General features: G+C 35.3%; 1 protein-coding gene and 1 long non-coding RNA gene across 5 annotated transcripts in view; one reads left to right on the forward strand and one right to left on the reverse strand.

The window, feature by feature from the left end:
* Window positions 1-508: 508 nt before the first annotated feature.
* The window catches only part of LOC141481185 (uncharacterized), a 29,278-nt gene continuing 10,076 nt past the window's right edge, over window positions 509-19,710 (forward strand). Inside the window, exons 1-2 of the long non-coding RNA XR_012464796.1 lie at window positions 509-1,255; window positions 10,663-10,790. This is a non-coding gene — a long non-coding RNA (uncharacterized lncRNA). The remainder of the gene's footprint in view (window positions 1,256-10,662; window positions 10,791-19,710) is intronic.
* LOC141481184 (uncharacterized) lies at window positions 5,351-9,349 on the reverse strand. Of its 4 annotated transcripts, none has more exons than XR_012464795.1 (3): window positions 9,161-9,349; window positions 5,646-5,840; window positions 5,351-5,513 (listed from the first exon to the last, which is right to left on the reverse strand). XR_012464795.1 is itself a non-coding variant. In XM_074172347.1 (3 exons), exons 1-3 carry the CDS (start codon window positions 9,021-9,023, stop codon window positions 5,426-5,428), a joined length of 333 nt encoding a protein of 110 aa, XP_074028448.1. In that variant the 5' UTR covers window positions 9,024-9,103; the 3' UTR covers window positions 5,351-5,425. The 4 variants fall into 4 exon arrangements, 2 of the variants coding, with proteins under 2 accessions (XP_074028448.1, XP_074028447.1); XR_012464794.1 differs by lacking the exon at window positions 9,161-9,349 and adding an exon at window positions 8,970-9,088; XM_074172347.1 differs by lacking the exon at window positions 9,161-9,349 and adding an exon at window positions 8,974-9,103.

The raw sequence follows: 19,710 nt of genomic DNA on the forward strand, positions 1-19,710 counted from the left end.
GAAATAATACTTATCTTTTACGTTTCGGAGGCCAAAATCTGCCTCCGTCTTCAGAAATGGAGAAAAAATTCGAATATATTCGCAGTTATTCCTTTTTTGATATCTAATTTATTTACTTATTCTTCGACAGATGTCGAAGAAGTTTTGAAATATGAAATTATGTCAATGTTGTTGATTGACAACTGAAACATTCGATGTAATACAAAGTACTCTCCGATATCAGTTTGTTGCCATTTCGCCACTATCCAAAGTTTTCTTCAAGGTGGGTAGCCAAGTACGGTCTATTTCTAAGGAGCTATTCGAGATACAATTCTCTCCAGACATGAGAATATACGCTGATTCTTTTAGCTTACGTCTCTTAGAATGAGGCTCATTGGTAATCATTCTTGTCTTATTCCATTCCACCCGATGTTCACCGTCTGATTTTAAAATGTGTTCTGATAATTTTGATCCTGTCAATTGTCTATTTTTTATATAATCTCGATGTTCATTCTCACGCACTTCCAGTGGTCTTGAGGTTTCACCAATGTAACTTTTACCACAAGAACAAGGTATTTTTTAAATACAATTTTTTGTTTTCTCTTCAGTGTTGTTGGGTTTTGTATGTGTGAGTATAGATCTCAGTGTATTTTTTGTACTTGGCTACCCATCTTGAAGACAACTTTGGATAGTGGCGAAATGGCAACAAACTCATATCGGAGAGTACCTTGTATTACATCGAATTTTTCAGTTGTCAATCAATAACATTGACATAATTTCATATTTCAAAACTTCTTTGACATCTGTCGAAGAAGTAAAGAAATAAGGTATCAAAAAAGGAATAACTGCGAATATATTTGAATTTTTTATCCATTTCTGAAGACAGAGGCATATTTTGGCCTCCGGAACGTAAAAGATAAGTATTATTTTTTAACATTTTTTTGATAGGCAAAATTGTTAAATACGACAAGTTACTGATAAATAGAAGATTTTTCTTTGTGAAAAATACTTTGATTTTTACGCAGTAACTTATCGGGGTAAACTTAAAAGTTTGCCCTTCTACACTTGTATAAAGTTCTCCATTCTAATTTTTATATTTTCCAGATTGTGGAAGGTAACAAATACCCAAAAAAGGTCGATGAAAATCTGATTTTTTCCTCCACAAAAATGACTTTTGTTGAATATTTAAAGAGAAGGTGTATATGCGGTGGAACGGCGTTGAAATCAGTCTTGTATCATCTATAGTATTATTCAGGAAAGCAGTTATTACATACAGGTATTTTCCATCAGATCCTACTCTGTAGAAACATTGAGAGATCAATGTTTCGAATTATGTATTTTCTTATTACATATGTATGTATAACTTCTTTCAAACACTAGTGCCACTCGTGTCGTATAAAAACCAGAAATGATAATACAATTGTATCTGATAGAAAATTCATATCTGAACGCACTGTACTTGTACCACAGATTAAATAAAATATATGTGCTTGTACTAAAAAATATGACAAATGACAAGTGTGACAGAATGAAGACGAAACCGGGTAATGTTTGAAGTATTGGACTGTATTGTTGCAGTTTTCCATGATACAATAGGTTGAAATAAACTATTGTGAAGTTGTCATTATTATAATGAATAATGATGAATTTTCGATAATAATGAAGAATTACTTCAACTTTATACCTCTTGATCGGATACTTGAATTTTGACAACAGAAAGATCCTCTGAAAAATTGGGATTGAAGGAAGTTAGGAATCATTTCGTAGCTATATTCAATTGTATCCCTATTTTTTTGAAATATTTCGATTACATCAACTTATGTTATTTAAACTATGATCTTTGAGATTGACAGAATTGATCAGTTTTCTGTTTTTATCAATCAGAATCTTACTCGTATATTCACGAAATCTTTCTTGTCAATGTTAGACATTCGTCATGTGTATAAAGATGGGATTCAACTGTCTATAGAGAATAATTACTGGCAGGCCTTTGGTTCTACTAGATGCCTTGCAATGAAAACTGCAGAGAAACCTATTTTTCATTTGGTAGCCGATGCCGATGACGCTTGCTTTCGCAACAAACTGCCTGCCGTATTAATCCTTCTTTATCTTGGATAGGCAATGTTTGAGTTTTCTGTCGATCCCGTAGATGGTGTTGTTTCAGGATAGTTGTGCATTCTCAATTCTTACTTATGTTAATGACAATTGACAAAGTGATTATAAAATGCGTTCCCAAATTCACTGATGCACCAATCGAGTGTAGTCGTATTATTGTTTGATGGATTGTAGTTGTGACATCCATTACGTTTCTAAATTTGAGAGTCATTCCATCTGTGGGCCACATACCAATAGTTTATAGTTGATAGATTTGGTTTGGCTAACAACTGATATCTAAAAATCTTAAGGAATGGAAGGAATTCTTCATTTCTATCTAGCCTATGAAATAATATGTCTCACTCATTTGAATATTGTTTGTTTCATTACATATTTTATTTGACTTTTATTTATTATCTCCCGACACATCCATATTTTACATTTAATTTTAAATTATATTGTTAGCTATCAGTTGTGTGAAATTTTGCGAAGCATTTTTCATCACTGTTAAACTCAAGTATTTTCTGGCGTTCATTCATATTCGAGCGTTTATTCAAAAACGATTCGTAATTAAGTCATTAATAATAATATTCGCCAGAATGGAATGATTCAATTTGTGTCAGATGTCAAATTCAATAATAAAAACGGAAATTTTCGTTTTGAGGACACCCGGCGATTTTGAAAAAATTTTTGCGTGTACTTGCGTATTACGAATTCGAAAGAAAAAAGTGGCGCTCTCCCTTATTTACAAAGTTACGGCCCTTAGTTCTGAAAAGGGCAACTTTTCAGCCTTCTTTTCCACAAAATAAACTATTTAAAAACACAAGCATTCATTCACTAGGTCACCTTTATACCTTATTTCTCCTTCTTCGACACTTTTTACTTCAATAATCAACATTTTTCCAATAAAAATGTTAAAAAAGGTACGGAGCTGCTTTTTGGTTACATATCTCTGTATTTTACGTTTTTGAGGTTAATGGCATGGTTGGTACGACTGATGCAGTCCATATTCCTAAAGTATTCAAATGTTTTTTACCTTCATTCTTCAGATCATAAATTGGTTTTTGGTGGTGTATTCCAAATTTGAAATAGTAGGCGGCGGCAAATACCAACCGCTTTTTTCTGAAATGTCACTAGTAACTAACCTAAAAATAGAATAATATCACCAGGAGAAGCATTCGTTTTTAAATTAAATTTTTTATAAGAAAAATGTTCATTATTGAAGTGAAAAGTGTCAAAGAAGGAGAAATAAGGTGACCTAGTGAATAGATGCTTGTGTTTTTAAATAGTTTATTTTGTGAAAAAGAAGGCTGAAAAGTTGCCCTTTTCAGAACTTTGAAGGGCCGTAACTTTGTTAATAATGGAGAGCGCCGCTTTTTTCTTCCGGATTCGTAATCTAGGCATCAAAATACGTAAGTACACGCAAACATTTTTTCAAAATCGCCGGGTGTCCCTAAAACGAAAATTTACCCAAATTGTGCCACGCTGCTTATCTGAATGAATATCAATTTATAACTAAACTTGTTTTAAACTTTATACCTACGTTATATAATTTTGAAAAATCCACTTCAGATTTGCTGGACAAGTAAGTAGTAAAATTAAATTCCGCTATACATTTCAATCCATATTCAATCTATTTCATGGATTCCTTATAAGGATTAGAAAAAAACCATGGACATAACCTTAATCTAGAGTGCTAATCCCATATAACAAAACATCCATTTACGAAATTTCAGCGAGCCTTCAGGGCATGCGCAATGAAGTTTTCATGACGTTTCCAAATCACATGGGCGTATCGCAGGAAAGGGGGATTTTTTAGGGATATCAAGTGAAACACTTGGTTTTCATACTTATGTTCATAGAGAAATCTGCGAAACAAAAATAAACATTTGTATTATAATAGGTACTCTGCATGACTCTTCCTGATATCTATGGGCGACTAGTAATAATATTAATACCAAACAAAGCTCGGTACTCGGTACTCATAACATAAACATAAGTATGTTGTATGTTGTTTAGGAGTAATTTATTTTTGGGAAAGAAGGTTTTGGCTTTCTCTTCATCTTGATACAAAAAAATGTGGGAATCTTCCAAAGAAAGGAAGGAAGCAATCAATTCTGAAAAAAGTAACTCTATACATAGATGTGTAGATCATGCAAAGAAGTAACTTTCAGACACAAACTGGAAGAAAAAGCCCTCTTGAAACAGCTACTTTCATATAAACATTGAATTACACGAAAGAAAAAATTCTTTTAAAACAAATACTTCTATATGAACACTGAATTATACAAAAACACTTTTCTCTACTCAGTTTGGATTCCAATTAGATTGTGATGTAACATCAGTAGAAATAATACTAAAATAATAATTGCAAACCAATGATAATGATACATTAGTATGAATAGATTCGAACAATTGAACATGGATTTGATTTTGTTTAATGGAATAGAGAAGCAAGTGTTCCAGACTACAATACAATATTCTAATGAGCCATATAGGCACAGTTCTTAGCAATTCACCCAGTAAATGTAACTAAATAATATTACTTATTTTTAGTGGAAAATACTCAATGCAATTTGTCAGGAAATTGCACTGTTAGTCTCAATATAGTGTAAAAATAACACCATGTTTCAATTTTCATTGATTTTGAAACAATATTAGTTTGGAAAATTGTTTTCTGATCACAGCACCCCTTTCAATTTCTGTTTGTTTCTTTGAAACTTCATGAAATCTCAATTTGGTATAACCTTGTATTATGAGCTTGATAAGAATTGATTTATGGTTTTCTGAAAAAGTGACAGAATCTTGATAGCGATCATCCAGATCTGAAAACACATCTTTTTTGAAACGCATAAATGTCAAGTAACATTGAAGATTGAATTTCTGGAAAAAAAATTTGTGATTTGGTAATTTATTATCTGTTGTTGGTACAAATATTTTGATCTATAATTCTACAAAACGTATAACTGAAACAACATCATCGGATGGTTTGATCAATCTGCCCCTGTTTTTCCTACTTATCAATAACTGAGTAAAATCTATACAATCATCTTTTGTCGTATTCACAACAACCTCTACTGCTGATAAACATTTTGCACATTTAATGACAGTTTTGATTTTTTTGATTACAAAACCAGCTACGTAAACCAAAACATTTTCAGTAATTATATCAAAAAAGGATGCAAATTCTTTGCCATAATCGTGATCACCTATTACTTCCTCATGATCAAACCCATACTTCTTTATGGAACCCAGCTCATCAAAAGACACCTACCTCTCTCTGTTTTGGTTTAGATATACTTTGGAGTGTTATATTTGAAGTGGTGTCTAGACTAAAACAATTTCCTCCATCTTATTTAATGCCATGGTATAACATTAATCTCTTGAAAGTATTATTAAACTGATATGGCGTAGGGTTGTTATTAGAACCATTTCGAGATCTGAAAATAAAGTTACTCAGTTGGTAATGCTGGAGTGCCATCTTAAATAATTTAAAATAATCAATAAACAGCAATTGTAAATGTATTACCGTAATTGTATATTGTATTCACCAATTTCATTAAAAATCTTACCTCATTAACAACTGTGACTGTGTCAACTTTAAAGTTGGTATTACATGTGGTTCAAATGTTCTGAGCCTTCCACGTAGAGGTATAAAACTATCGGGAGTAAAGTGTTCAGAACATATTCTCCTTGAAGAATGTGAAAGGGTATCTGATGGTCTTTTGATGGCTTCTAACGATTTACAGTATCTATCTTCAGGGATCCTAGAATAATGCAATAAAATTACAGTCAAATATAATTTCATTTGTTCTATAGCCTTGCCAGAGTCTTGCATACACTAATTATTAGAAAAATCCTTTTTTAGCATTATAAATCATCTTTTCAATTCTAAGTACTATACTTATTTCTGTACTTATATTATTATGTGGAATTAATGAATCCAAAGTTGTAACTATTGTGAATAATTCAAGAGACTTCAACCTATAAATTGTGAAATAATTATTATTGTATTGGATATTAATGTTTTTAGAATTATAACTGACTTACTTATGGAATGTAACACCTTTTGGGTGATTCAACGAAGAATTCCTAAACCAAAGTACAAAACACCTCATTTTTTCACGAATAACTATCAAGCCGACGACGCCTATGAACAAAATGGTCGAAGCCTTGTGTCAACGTCTGAAATGACAGTCTTTGAGCCTTCTGCGCATTGCGTAGACACGTTTTCATAAATTAAATTGGGATGAATTTTTCGAATATCTGGGATATGACCATTAGCAGTCTAGTTATAGGTTATGTCGGTGAAAAAACCGATGAAATTCCCCATATATCGATACCATCATTAACAGCTGAACCACTGACTGAAACGTATTTACTCCAAGAAGTTGCCACATCTCATTAATGTCTGCACGACAAACACTAGCAAAATAATTAAAATGATCGAATTGTGTAAACGTAATAGATTGTTTTCAGTATAGTAACGTAATAAAAATACTAAATAGTAATAGATTTATTACAAAGTAAATGCTTGAGGATAGTAAAAATAGGAAACTGCCAATGGGCAAAGCTTCTGTCACAAATGAGAAGAAGAAAATGACAAGTGGGCACTTTTGGGTACTAGTATCACTCTAATTTGGGCACAATTAAAAATTCCTATATAACAACACTATTTTTAACGACACACTATACTATTACTTCTCACTTCCTGTCATTCAGCTACATTTTGACTTTTGAGTTGAGTTTGATTAGCTTTTATTGCTCAAGTATGGATCAGATTTCTATGCCCATCCATCCAACATGAAGACATCAATGAACAGAAGCAAATAGCAAATGCGTTCATGAGTTCTATATAGACTGAATTTGATACTAATAATCACGTTGGTTGCCAAATGTCTTCGATTTGTTGGCGGGTTTAGATAAAAGCCGTGAGGAAATACAAAGTATTTGGGGATGTCACTATTTTGCAGGTCTGCGGTTTAGCAAATTGTTCTCAGAGAACATTACTCTTGTAACCCTGTAGGAAGGTTGAAATTTTTGCCGGTCGGGTCTCGCAGATAAGAAACTCGACTAATATGATCGAGTAGAAAACAAATCCAACATCCAACAACAAATGCATTGAATAAACCTTGTATAGACCAGAAAAAATTCTTGCCGTTCATGCCTCCCAGATAAAGATCTCGAACAGAATAATTATTTCGCCCACTTTTCGTGTATGCAAAATTTGCAGGTTGGCATACATTCTTGCAGGTCGGGCCTCTCAGAGGAAAAACATTAATCATTTTCAACCCAAAAAAAAATTCAACCCCCTCTTTTGAGAAAAAATTCAAATTTCTCATAACATTGATAGAAAACCTTGAAGGTCGACTGAATTTCCTTCAAGTCCAGATGAGAATCTCAACCAGATTATTTATTTTTTTAAAAAAAAATTCCCAACCCCTACAATTAGTGTATAAAAAGTTTCGCATTTCTCATAAAATTGAAAATAAACCTTGGAGAAGTTCATCCGGGCTGAACGTCACAATCTCGACCAGATTGATCATTTTTGCCAAAGAAGTTGAAAGACTCATTCTTCGGAAATGGAAATATTCCACATTTTACACATAATGGAAAATAAACTTTGCTAGTGGGCAGAAATTCTTGCAGCTTGAGCCTCCCAGATGAGAATCTGTACCAGAAAAATCTTTTTCGACAAAAGAATTTCAACTCCTACCCTTCGTGTATGAAAGCATTCAACATTTGTCGTAAAATTGAAAGGTCGGCAGATATTCTTGCAGGTTGGGCTTCCCAGCAAAATTCCTCTAGATTGTTCATTTTCAACAAAAAAAAAGTTCCAACCGTCACCCATCGTGCACAAAAAAATCAAATTTTCGGTAAAATTGGAAATGAACTGAAATAAATCGATCATTTCCGAATAATGAATTCAATTTCTCTTCCTCTGGATACATATACAAAAGTTTCAAATTTTGAGTAGAATGTAAAATAAACCTTACATATCGGGCCTTTTCTCTGATCGTACAAAAATTCTACGTTTCTCTTGAAAACATCAATTCTAGCAGTTAGATATCGCACATTTCATAGAGTTGCAAGGGTTTGCTTCAACCCTGAACAAGAAATATATTTTAATCGATTGATATAAATGCGACCCCACTGAATGTGTGGCCAAAATGGTACCAATTAGAAAAACTATTTGCTTGAATATTACAGTGACTGAAATAAACACGAATCACGGACACGAAGAAATGTTGGGTAAGATACTTTTCGTCTATTACTCATAGTGAGATGAAAATTGAAAATATTACTGACCAAGACACAAGACACTGAATTTTCAATTCACTTACAGGAACATATACAAATTGAAATCGTTTCCATGGTTGTAATTAACTTTAGTGCTTAGAATGTTTTTTACTGGAAGTACCTAGTGTTGGGTGCGTTTTTTTCTATTCAACATGAATATATATTTTTATCCATGAAACACTACGCTGATTTACGATAGTGAGTTGATTATGAACTTCAACACTCTACTCGACGTACGATTCAACAACCAAGTTGGTGTCTTCAGAAGATGAAGAGTTTACTTCATTCTTATCTTCTGAAGACACCAACTTGGATGGTGAACTGTGCATCGAGTAGAGTATTACAGTTCTGGTGTTTTGAACAGTTTATAATTCATTCATTTTTACTGCATACAAAAAGATACATCCGTGTTAGGGATCACACATTAAAAGGTAAGACCTCGTTAGTCCTTAGCTCGCACAAGTTTCTCAACTTCTGAGAGTTGTCGTTCGTATAGGGGCGACAGCTGAGTAACGAAAAAACATATTTTAAACAGATTTTTAAAACATACAGTGAAGTCGAGATTTTGATAATAAAACAACAAAAAAGCACAATACCTACAGGCAATATACCACAACACTTGATTCACTAAACAACATACCACTTAACATGTTTTTAATGGACACGGATCATTGAATACACATGAAGAAACAGTGCGGTTTTTAAACTGTTCTCTGAACGTTGAGTGAATATTATATGACGGAGATGCATTGAATAATGTATCGGAATTAGGAAAAGTATACTTTACCATAAAAGCGAAACAGCGAAACGGCCGATTTTTTCGCGGAATTCGTCTCTAGGAGGCTACAATTGAAACCAGAGCGGTGAATCAACACCAGAAATTAAATTTGCAGAGGAAGAAAGCAATTTTTCTAGCGACAGTCACTATCGAAGCTATAGGCCACACGAGAGTAGGTAAACGTTAATAGGCTATGCAATAGTTTGCCGAGGGAATCTGGTTATCTTATATCTTTTATAAACAAGGTTTGGGTTGGATCCCATAGATGTCATCTTTGTAACAGGGTATGTCCATGCATACTTATACAGGGTGTACTTTCAATGGAAGAATCCGATTCCGAGGGAATGATGATCAGATTACTTTCACGTCATTCTGAAACAGTGAAATACGTGATTGAAAATTCATGCAAAAAATTGAAAAACACTATTTGAGTACTCAACTTATCGTGGAACGAATCCTCAAAAAATAATGAATTAGTATGTAATAAACAAGCCACTCCATATTGCTGAGTTCAAAACCTTACAAAATGGGTGATTTTTTCACATATAAACGCTACACGATGCAAGGAAGCGCACACCAAAAAGGTTATCATAATTTTATAACTATGATCAATTATGTGAAAATTACTTCTGAATATTGTTAACGTGAGCACTGCTTGCTAGTGTGCTTGCAACACTGTGTCGTTTGGTTACCCAACTATAGTTGATCAGTTGAACAGAATAAATAAATGACAGCTGATGAAAAGAGAGCTGCCCGATGTGACAAATGTGCTCTTCTTTTTCATAAAGCAGCTGTACGCAAAAATGATAGCCGATTTTGTTTCTTCTGACAAAAGACGGTGCACTAAAAAAATGATTGCAAGTAACTGCATGACTTAAAATACAGTAAGTTTCAGTTAAATATCAATCAGTACGTTGAACCGGTAACTTTTCAAAAGATTCTGGTGAAACTCACCATGTTGTGAATGCTCAGAACATTCCGTTTGATTATCAGGTTCATAATACACATGTAAAACTGTAAAACTGAGAACAAATTGTAACAAATTAAAGAATTTACTGTCTAAAACGAATTTATTTCCAACAATATTTCAGTAATCACAAACTAATTTATTTATTACAACACTTAGCAACTAACACCGAATTCATTTCCACTATTTGAATTTCTTATTTAGCCGCTCGATTCACTTTCTGAACTGCTTTCTTGGATCGGGAAGCCGGGCTTATATCGGTAACGGTCCTTTCTAGAAATCTGTAGTCGGTTCGGTTCTAGAGTTATACCGGTGATTCCCGACTACATTCTTTCGCGGTGACGTCATGTGTTCAGATTCGTTACAATATTTGCATTAGGAGAGGGAACCCTACCCATTCTTGTACAGTTTTGAAAATGTTCTCACATTTTACGCACATATTTACTTTGTATCAGGTATGGTAGAAAACGTTCTCATTGTTCGAACATGTTCAGTTCAAAACCAGCATGGTGATGAATTTTAATAACGGTTTCATTATTTGCAGAAAATTGAGAAGATAACTTCTGCTTATACAGGATGGCTGAGAATTGTTCTAAAAGAATCATAAAACACGAAAGAAACTAAATCGGGTACAGTAGTAGAAGTTAATCCAAGAGGAAATTATGTGGTATGGTAAGATGTCCATGACCGTTCGCGTTGTTCAAGGCATGTTGAGCGACACAAGGTTTTTATGGTCTCCGAAATAGGATATTTGCTATGCTTTCTAACCGATATAACTTTTGTAACAGTCCTCACAGATATTTACAATATCTTGTCTTTAGAGTTAACTACTACCTATCATACTAAATAAACATACTACCTATCATAAATGTTCCATTTGCTACCCTAATTAAAACTAATCATAGGTACGACACTGGCCGGCAAGAGGCTTATCGTAATCCAGTAGAAATTCAGTTGGGAGAGTCTATACCTGCGCGATCGCTCGCCATCACGTTTGGCGCTTGCTATAACTCGTCTTTTGCTTCCAATCCAAATCTGCTCATGAATAGATGATATATAATATCCATTCAGTAGAGGAATTTATGGAGGAGACATTTGGTCGCAACGATTTGCCAGATATGTGAAATTTCAGTAGACCATATATTTTAGGAACTATAGATTAGAAAGCTGTAGACTCCTGTTCAAAGTCTGTGCGATCAAACTTTGACACTTCTTGATTTTGTATCACCCTTATGAAACCATCTTGGGCAATGTGTTCGAGCAATGTCTTCTTTGGTAATTTATTCTAAGGACAGTTCTCAATTGAAGTATCGATTCTCTGGAAAGAATCCAATATAAATAGAAAATACTTTTCTCTTTTGGTCATTTGATAATCTTTCTTTCTCTCTTTATCTTTTCAAAAATGATTTGTGATTTATGTACTTTATTAAGTGAAGCATTCTAAATGCACTTTGATAGATTTTGTCCATTGCTTCTATCTGGCAGTTTTGTGAATGTTTTCATATACCACTCATTTCAACGGTATTTTTTGTTTAGTAGCTGTATTTTTGAAAATTTTGAGTACGACGAAAACTTTTATATTTTTTCAAGTGTCTTACTGTCATCCGAAAAAATCTGAAGGCACTTTAATGAAAATTTTCATAAGCGCTTTCCAACGGTATTTAATGTTCACTAGCAGCAAACGTCTGTCTCATAATTTTATAGTTCAAGAAGAGGATTCAATCATTTTTTAAGTCTTCTGCGGCATCTGAAGGTATTTTTGTAAATGTTCTATGTTTTTTAAAGGCGATTTTCTTAATGGCAGCGGATTTTTATCTGAAAATTTTATAGTATGAGAAAAAGATTCGGGTTTTTTCAAGTTTTCAAAGGCCATCTACAAACATTTAAAACATAGTGAATGTTTTCACATGCGCTTCGAACTAGTATATTTTGGTAAGTAGCAGCGGACTCCTACCGGAAAATTTTATATTACGAGAAGATGTTTTGATTTGTTTTCAAGTTTTTTACTGTCATCCAAGAAAAACTGAAGGAATTTTCATGAATATTTTCATATGCTCCTCTCAAAGGATTTATTATTCAATGACAGTCAACCTTTATCTGGAATGTTTGAAGTTCGAAAAAAAATGTTTCAAGTCTCCTACGGCCATCCAAAGAAATCTGAACGCTGGCAGCCTTGTGAATGTTTTCATAGATTTCTTTTAAAAGGTATCTTTTTGTTTAGTGGTAGTGGAACTCTTTCTGAAAATTTTATAGTACAATAAAAAATTCAATGTTTCACATACTCTTTCGAATGTTTTTTTTTTGTTTACTGACATCGAACCTCTATTTGAAAATTTTACAGTACGAGAAAAAGTTTCACCTAATTGTTTTTCAAGTCTTCTATTGCCATTCAAAAAAATCTGAAAGCAGTTTTCTGAATGTTTTCATAAGCTCTTTCAAACGGTATTTGTTCAGTGGCAGCTACCCTCTATTTGGAAATTTTATGGAACGAAAAAATTTCAATTTCGTTTTTTTCACTAGCGACGGACCTCTAGCTGAAAAATTTATACTACGAAAAGAAGTTTTATTAGAAGTTTTATTATTACGACCAAACCTCTGATGTCTGCCAGTGAGGGTGACAGTGTTTCGTGTAAGTGAAATTTTACCTCTTTCATTTACTATATTGTGTAGCAATCTCGTCAATGATATCTGATTCAATTCCATAACGAATGTTTGGAATACAAACTGAATAGAGAAATGTGTTTTTTATATAATTCAGTGTTCATATAAAAGTATTTGCCTTGAAAGTATTTTTGTTTCGTATAATTCAATGTTCATAATATGTTTCATATTATGAAAGCAGCTGTTTCAAGAGGGCTTTTCTTTCAATCAATCAAGCAAGAACTTTTCTTTCCTGAAAATCAATCTCTCCTAAAAATATTCGTCTTTCAATTCAAACCTTCACCACCTAAAAATATTCGTCTTTCAATTCAAACCTTCACCATGTTTGCTCTTGCACAGTAATTTCATTTTTGTAGAGTAAAAAGTTCACATTGATACTTGATTTTGTAGATATTCAGCCTGGACAACATATAAGTTGAAGAAGAGATGGAAACTGGCGTGTTTTAAAATTCATAATATATAAATGTGATTCGATTCCTTTCTGCATAACTAACACTCGGAATGAAAAAACTAACGGTTACCAGGAAGAGCATAATGTACGAAAATTTTCACACAGCATACCATGACAACTTAGGAATACAAATCAAATGTTAATATTCATACGATTATTTGGATTATTCAGTAGTGTTGAGGATGATTCCATTATTATTTGATTCGAGGAATAGCTAATTCGAAGAGTTGGTCGTGAGAGAATCCTAAACCGTTTGAGCAACGAAGAAAGGACGAACATTTTTCCCAAGAAATTCAATGCAAATTCCTATTTGTGTAGAAACTCAATAATTTACCACTACAGAAACAACTTGATGTATCACATACACCCAGATTACAATACAGTGCGGACGTGAATAGTCCTCTTTCCTCTCAACTTTCGAACAGGAAATTTTGTGAAATGGAATCGTTCTTAGTACTGTTTGATAAAAAAGCCAAAAGTATGGCATCACTTGCCGTTGTGAGGGCGCTATCATTTTTTTTGTCAAATGGAAAGGAGGTATTGTGACATTTCGTATGAAAGATATTTCAATTCTCTATACAATCACCTTAATTTTTTTGATAACCGGTTGCGGAGTTACTAATGTTTGTATTCAATACTAGGAATTTCATAAATCCGCTAGATTTAAAAAAATTATTGTTTATTGGAAGGATTAATAAAATAGCAACATCTTTTGTAATAGATAAGTATCAATTTTGGGAACATGAAACGCCAGTCTCTTATTTTAACCTTGTTATTATTTATCCCATACATAAAAAAATCATTTGAACACATCTTTAAATGTTCTCTTCGAATCTCCTGATGATAAAACAGTCTATTTTAGAACTCATTTGTAACATTTTGGAATGTTTCTGTGGTAATATTACTTTCAGCAAATCTATCTACAAGTTCCCGTATTGTCGCAGGTTGCGTAACCCCCACACGGTTACTGGGTGCAGAACATCCCATCTCGTCCATCCACCCCCGCTCCTCCGGAGCGCTCTTCAACTTACTGATGGGCACTTCAGCAAGATTGACATCAGACCTCTTTCAGTCGAAAGTCAGCCTTTAGGTACTTTCACTTTCTAATCTAATGTTTTATAGTATCGTGACTTTCCTAAATGAATATTTGTATGGGGGTCCCCAAAAACTAACCGGAAGTGTCTTTATGTCGCGAGCAACTGTTGTTTTCCAGTGAATCTGAAAATGAAGTGAATTTGAAATCTGGGGTCACCCCTGTTTAGTGCATTGTGTAGATCGCTTAACGCTGGATTGTCGTTCTCTCGAATTCTGTTAAACGTGTCTTCTGCTTCTGTTGTCTCATATATGCATCTAGGTAGTGTATGTTCAGGTCTAGATCCCGGAATATGTACATCTTGGAGCGTTTACGGCGGCCCTTACGGCACGCGTTCACAAACGACTGGATCTGTCTTCTGTATGTCGCTGCTCACTTGCCCCAGGCAGTGCAGGCATACATGATTATCGGTAATATTACGGTCTTTATCATCAGCAGCTTCCCATGTTGCTTCTTCGACCTATTATTGGTAATATGTTTTGTGGGACAGATCTCGCCATTTCTATTCTCTGCCGTACGTGAGACCTGAACGTTAATGTTTGTCTAGGTTGACTACCATGTATCTAGCTTCGTTGGTCCACGGAATCTCTTGTCCGTTGAAGGTGACGTTTCCTTCCGGGTGTACCATCCTCCGGGTGAACAGTATTGCCTGAGTATTGTAAGGGTTCATACTGATCTTCTACAGGTTGGCCCATTCCTCTAATCTATCTGCTTGTTACTGCAAGTATCTAGTGACGTGTGCCTGGCTTGTTGATCTCGCCAGCAGAGCTGTGTCGTCCACGTAGAGTGCCAATTTGTTGAAGTTGTTCTCCGGTTTGGACACGTCTGCTGTGTATACCGAGAAGAGGAGTGGCGAAAGGACTGCACCTTGTGGGACCCCTGCTTCCAGTAAGCGCATGGTTGAGAGTTCTTGTCCTACTCTGCATCGGCATCGCCTGTCAGTTAGAAAAGACTCGATTAATATTATCATTTGTTTCGTATAGCCAAAGTTTTGGCCAGAAGTCCGTCATGCCAAACTCTGTCGAACGCCTTGGAAACGTCTTAGAAAATCGCTCTGGTGTTGTATCCTTTACCGAAATTGAAGCCTTCCGTCGCAAAGTTTACTACCCTCAGGACTTGCAACTCTGTCGAGTGTTCTGATCTGAAACCGAACTGTTCATTTGGTAGGATTCCTAGTTCATTGCTTTGGTCCTCTACTCATTTCAGGATGACAGGTTCTGCCACTTTGCTTAAGGAAGGGGTTAAGCTGATTGGCCTGTGGTTACCTGGGAATAGGTGGTTCTTCTTTGGATTCGGGATGTGGATAACCGTCGCCTTCTTGAAAGGGTACGGAAAGTGCTGCAGTTCCTTTCATGGTAGGACTTTCAAAGCCCGGTTTGTTATTTGGTCTGAGCCTGGGGCTTTCCGAGTAGCTAGACGTCTTACGATTTGCAATCACACGTTCGGACACACTCATAAAACTGCATTCTTCTGTCAGGGTCATCTTCATTCAATTCATGTAATATCTTCAGTTCATAGATGTTTAACTTATGTCTTTTGAGGTATTTCTTGATGGTGGTTGTTGAGAAATTATCGTCACAATCAACTATTGTAAGTAGGACGCTAATGATATATCTGAATCTCCTGCCACCACTCGGCCTTGACCTTGAATGACGTCATGACTTTGAGTGGAAGGCATGTCATATGACTTCGAACGATTCTGCACGACCTTGAGCTATGTGCACACCATATGACCTTGAATGAAATCTCGTAGTTTACCTTGGATTGGAGTGGAGGGGGTTGTGCTCTTGTAAGCATTGTGGTGTGAATGTTCCAGTCGTTTGAAATTCTCATCATATTTGTCTGGTGTTATATACAAGATGGATATGTATGGTGAATGTGGTGAAAGTTTCACTCGGAGTGACAACCTGCATTGTCATTAGCGAAATTCCTGTACTCCCACGAATGATGAATGGCCATCAACATCGAAGTGGCGGAGGTTAAACCCTCCAACACCACTAGAATTGCAGACATCAGGAAACTTTGCAGCATAGAACAAATGTATGTGTTTAATATGATGGAAACGGTGTTTAAATAATAAGCACATCATTCAAGTGTAGAATTGTGAGCTACAGGGTAAACATTCAAAACCATTATATGGATTACCCTACATTTTTTAATTAATTGAAGCAGAGAGTATTGAAACTACTCGAAGATGTGTTGGTCATCGCTAAATGCGTGAAAGTCAATATGTAGGTGTTTCAAACCGAGGATCTTTTAGAAGTAAAAGCATTCGATAGTGCTAATCAAGCTGTTATTCAACCGAATGATTTGAATGTGGTTTATAACATTTTTGTTGGTGGTTCAACAGCCCAAACAATGACATTTCGAAATCGAGATTCAGGTATATGATGTATTCACAACATTGCTGATTGAAAGTGAAGATAAAATATATTTTCAGGTTGGATCATCGAGGAAATTCTGTATATATATATCAATAAATATAGCCCCCTTGGAGGGTCTTCTTGTAACAAGTTACCCAAATTTATCAAGTTGAAGAAAAGTGTAGTGAATCTTGTCAATCAGAATCAGTACTGCTTTACGTGGGCTGTGATTTCAGCTTTGTATTCTGCCAATTCAATTGTGTGAAATTTCATCATACCCTCACCTCTTTACCCTGTTGAATGTAGCAGGTATGCATTTTCCAGTTGAATTGAAAGATATTCCTAAATTTGAGGTTATGAATGATTGCTCTATGGATTTTTGTAGTTTGGAACACGATCATTGATATTATTTTTGTAATGGTAATTCATTGCACTATGGTATTGAGTGTGCTTTATTGCGACAATAATTGAACGACTGTAATCACATATCGACCACAACATCGACCACAAATTTCAGGATTGATAAAATTGGTGAATGTTCTATAGATACTTCCACGGGAAGTGACTTGGCACATTTGGCACGGTACATATCGGAAATACGCGACAGACTGTGGCTGCTCATTGTTTTGAGGTTCAACTCAGTACACCTCGAACTTAACTGTTTAAAAACTCTACCATCTGGAGAACTGCGTTTATGTGGAATAAACTTCCTGAGAACCTTTTTCCAAATGGATTTAGTCTCCAGCGATTCAATGTTATATACACATAAATCTTCATCTTGAATCACTCTATCTTAATTTAAAAAACCCGCATCAAAATCCGTTGCGTATAGGTAGTTTTGAATATCTAGGGACGGACAGCGGAAGCGACTGTTTCATACGATGTATTGATTTGCAGATTCTTGGAACAAATATAAAACTGTTAATTACTGTTGGATACCTTTTCATATCATATCATTACTCGAGAACGGCTAATTCGATTTCCAACAATTCAACAATAAAAAAGTATTGGATAGAGAATAGAAATATGTATCAAACCAATTGTCACAAAACCTCTCTTTCTCTGTCTGTCTCACCAAAAAGTATACTGAAAATTATACTTTTTACGTAACCTTTGCCCGACCTTGTATTTTGTTCCATTCTAAAGTCAAGAGAGGTTCGACTATTTACGTCCGCTACGACCACTGTCTGCATTTCACATAAAACTTCAACACAAGTACCTGCACCTACTCTTTATCGTACAAGTCAGTCACAGACAATCAAAGAAATAATCTATACTATATTCACCAAAGTTAAACTCTGAAATGAAAACGACAAATGCAAACCGCCGTTATTGAAAAAAGTGTTTACTTACATATTTTGAAGTGAAGATTAAGAACCCAAAAATAAAATTGGCGCACCTTCTTATTTTCAGAGTTATAGCCTGCCAAATTTCCGAAAATTTTCAGTCTTTTTTTGCTTGATACAAACTATTGAATCACAAGTATTCATTCACAACATCACCTTCACACCTTATTTTACCTTCTTTGACACCTTTCAGTGTGATTATCAACATTTTTTCTCTCAACTCTCTCTCTCTTAACAAATCCATCCAGAGTTACAGCCCTCCAAATTTCCGAAAATTTTCAGCCTTCTTTTTGCTCAATACAAACTATGGAATCACAAATATTCATTCACCACATAACCTTCACACCTTATTTTACCTTCTTTGACACTTTGATATCAAAATTTGATAATCAAAATTATTTCTCTAATTTTTTTCATAGAGAAAATGTTGATTATCAAACTGAAAAGTATCAAAGAAATGTATTTGAGAGTAAGAATACACCTTCATTGAACGTCTGATGTAGATAAAAGAATCCACATATAATAGTTCGGAAAATTATATGTTTCTACACACATTATGAATCAGAAAAATTGGTATATAATATATAGGTCTTATACACATTTTGTTCCTGTGGAATAATGGTGAAAATGAAATTTCAGTTGAGAGACATGATTATGATGTCTAAAATACGTTGAAAACAAGAAACATTACATTTGTTGGGTGTGTTTGTGTGGGGCCCTGCTGTAGGCTAATGCCTCTTCAGGGTAAGTGTGCTGTATGTGTGTGTGTGTGTTTTGATGTGTGTTGGAGTCTGTGTTGTGTTGTTTTTGTGTTCCGCTTAATCATCTAGAGTTTTTCCGTTGATCCGTATGGTGGTCCGGGTCCATTGCAGGGGTCGTGGTTGTACCTTTTGGGTACGGTTTTTGGCCGGGGCTGCATGCGGGTGAAGCTCAGGTCTTTCCAGGACGCTGCTATCCGCTGTCCGCTTATCTGATCCTCAGTGGGAGTTCCTCTAGGATATCCTGGATCGGCTCCGGTGAGTCTTCCATTGCTTCCAGGAGTCTGGCTGGGGGAAAGGGGAGCTTTTTCCTGGGTATCCTCCTGGATCCGCCACGGGGAATCCAAGGCGTAGTGAGCGTATTGATGGCATCGGTGTTGTTGCTGCTCATCGTTCTGGTCGCATATCGTCCTTGAAGTTCTTGAAATCTTTGGTTGATTGGTGTAGTATTGGTGAAGTTGTATAGGTTTAGGGATGGGTATCGATAGGGAAGGTTGTGTATATTTCGAAGGATTCTTCTCTCGGTTGTAAGGATTCGGTGTGATAGTCTCGGGGGAAGTGTACAGTATATCATCGCTTTATAGTCCAGGACTGGTCTTATGTAGGATTTATACTGTCACATCTCCCGAGCTTGCCTCTCAGAGCCTTTAGAAGGTTGGCTCTCTTCCGGACTCTGTCCAGTGTCTCTCTCATGTCAGTCTCCCAGTTGAGGGTCCTCGTGAAGATGACCCCCAAGTAAGACACCGAGTCCTGGAGTATGAGGTTTTTCCCCAAAAGTCTGAGATCCAAGTTATCGGGGTTTAATTTAGGACGAGTAGAAGTGTTGGGATGTCGGAATAGGATAGTTTGGGTTTTGGGAGTGGAGAGAAGTACGACAGGTTTTTATACCCAAACCAGGTAGGATGGTCTACACTTTACCA

Source organism: Leptinotarsa decemlineata, unplaced genomic scaffold (assembly GCF_025532065.1).
Source record: "Leptinotarsa decemlineata unplaced genomic scaffold, Ldec_3_MD MMD2_tig00000090_RagTag_RagTag, whole genome shotgun sequence".
In the NCBI taxonomy this organism is placed as follows: domain Eukaryota; kingdom Metazoa; phylum Arthropoda; class Insecta; order Coleoptera; family Chrysomelidae; genus Leptinotarsa; species Leptinotarsa decemlineata.

Excerpts from the sequence above, each read along its gene's own strand:
- LOC141481184 (XM_074172346.1), bottom strand. The coding sequence starts at position 6,191 with ATGAGGTGTTTTGTACTTTGGTTTAGGAATTCTTCGTTGAATCACCCA. Across the intron at positions 5,841-6,123 it reads AAAGGTGTTACATTCCATAA|GATCCCTGAAGATAGATACT; the intron begins GTAAGTCAGTTA and ends GCATTATTCTAG. Across the intron at positions 5,514-5,645 it reads CAGTCACAGTTGTTAATGAG|ATCTCGAAATGGTTCTAATA; the intron begins GTAAGATTTTTA and ends CTTTATTTTCAG.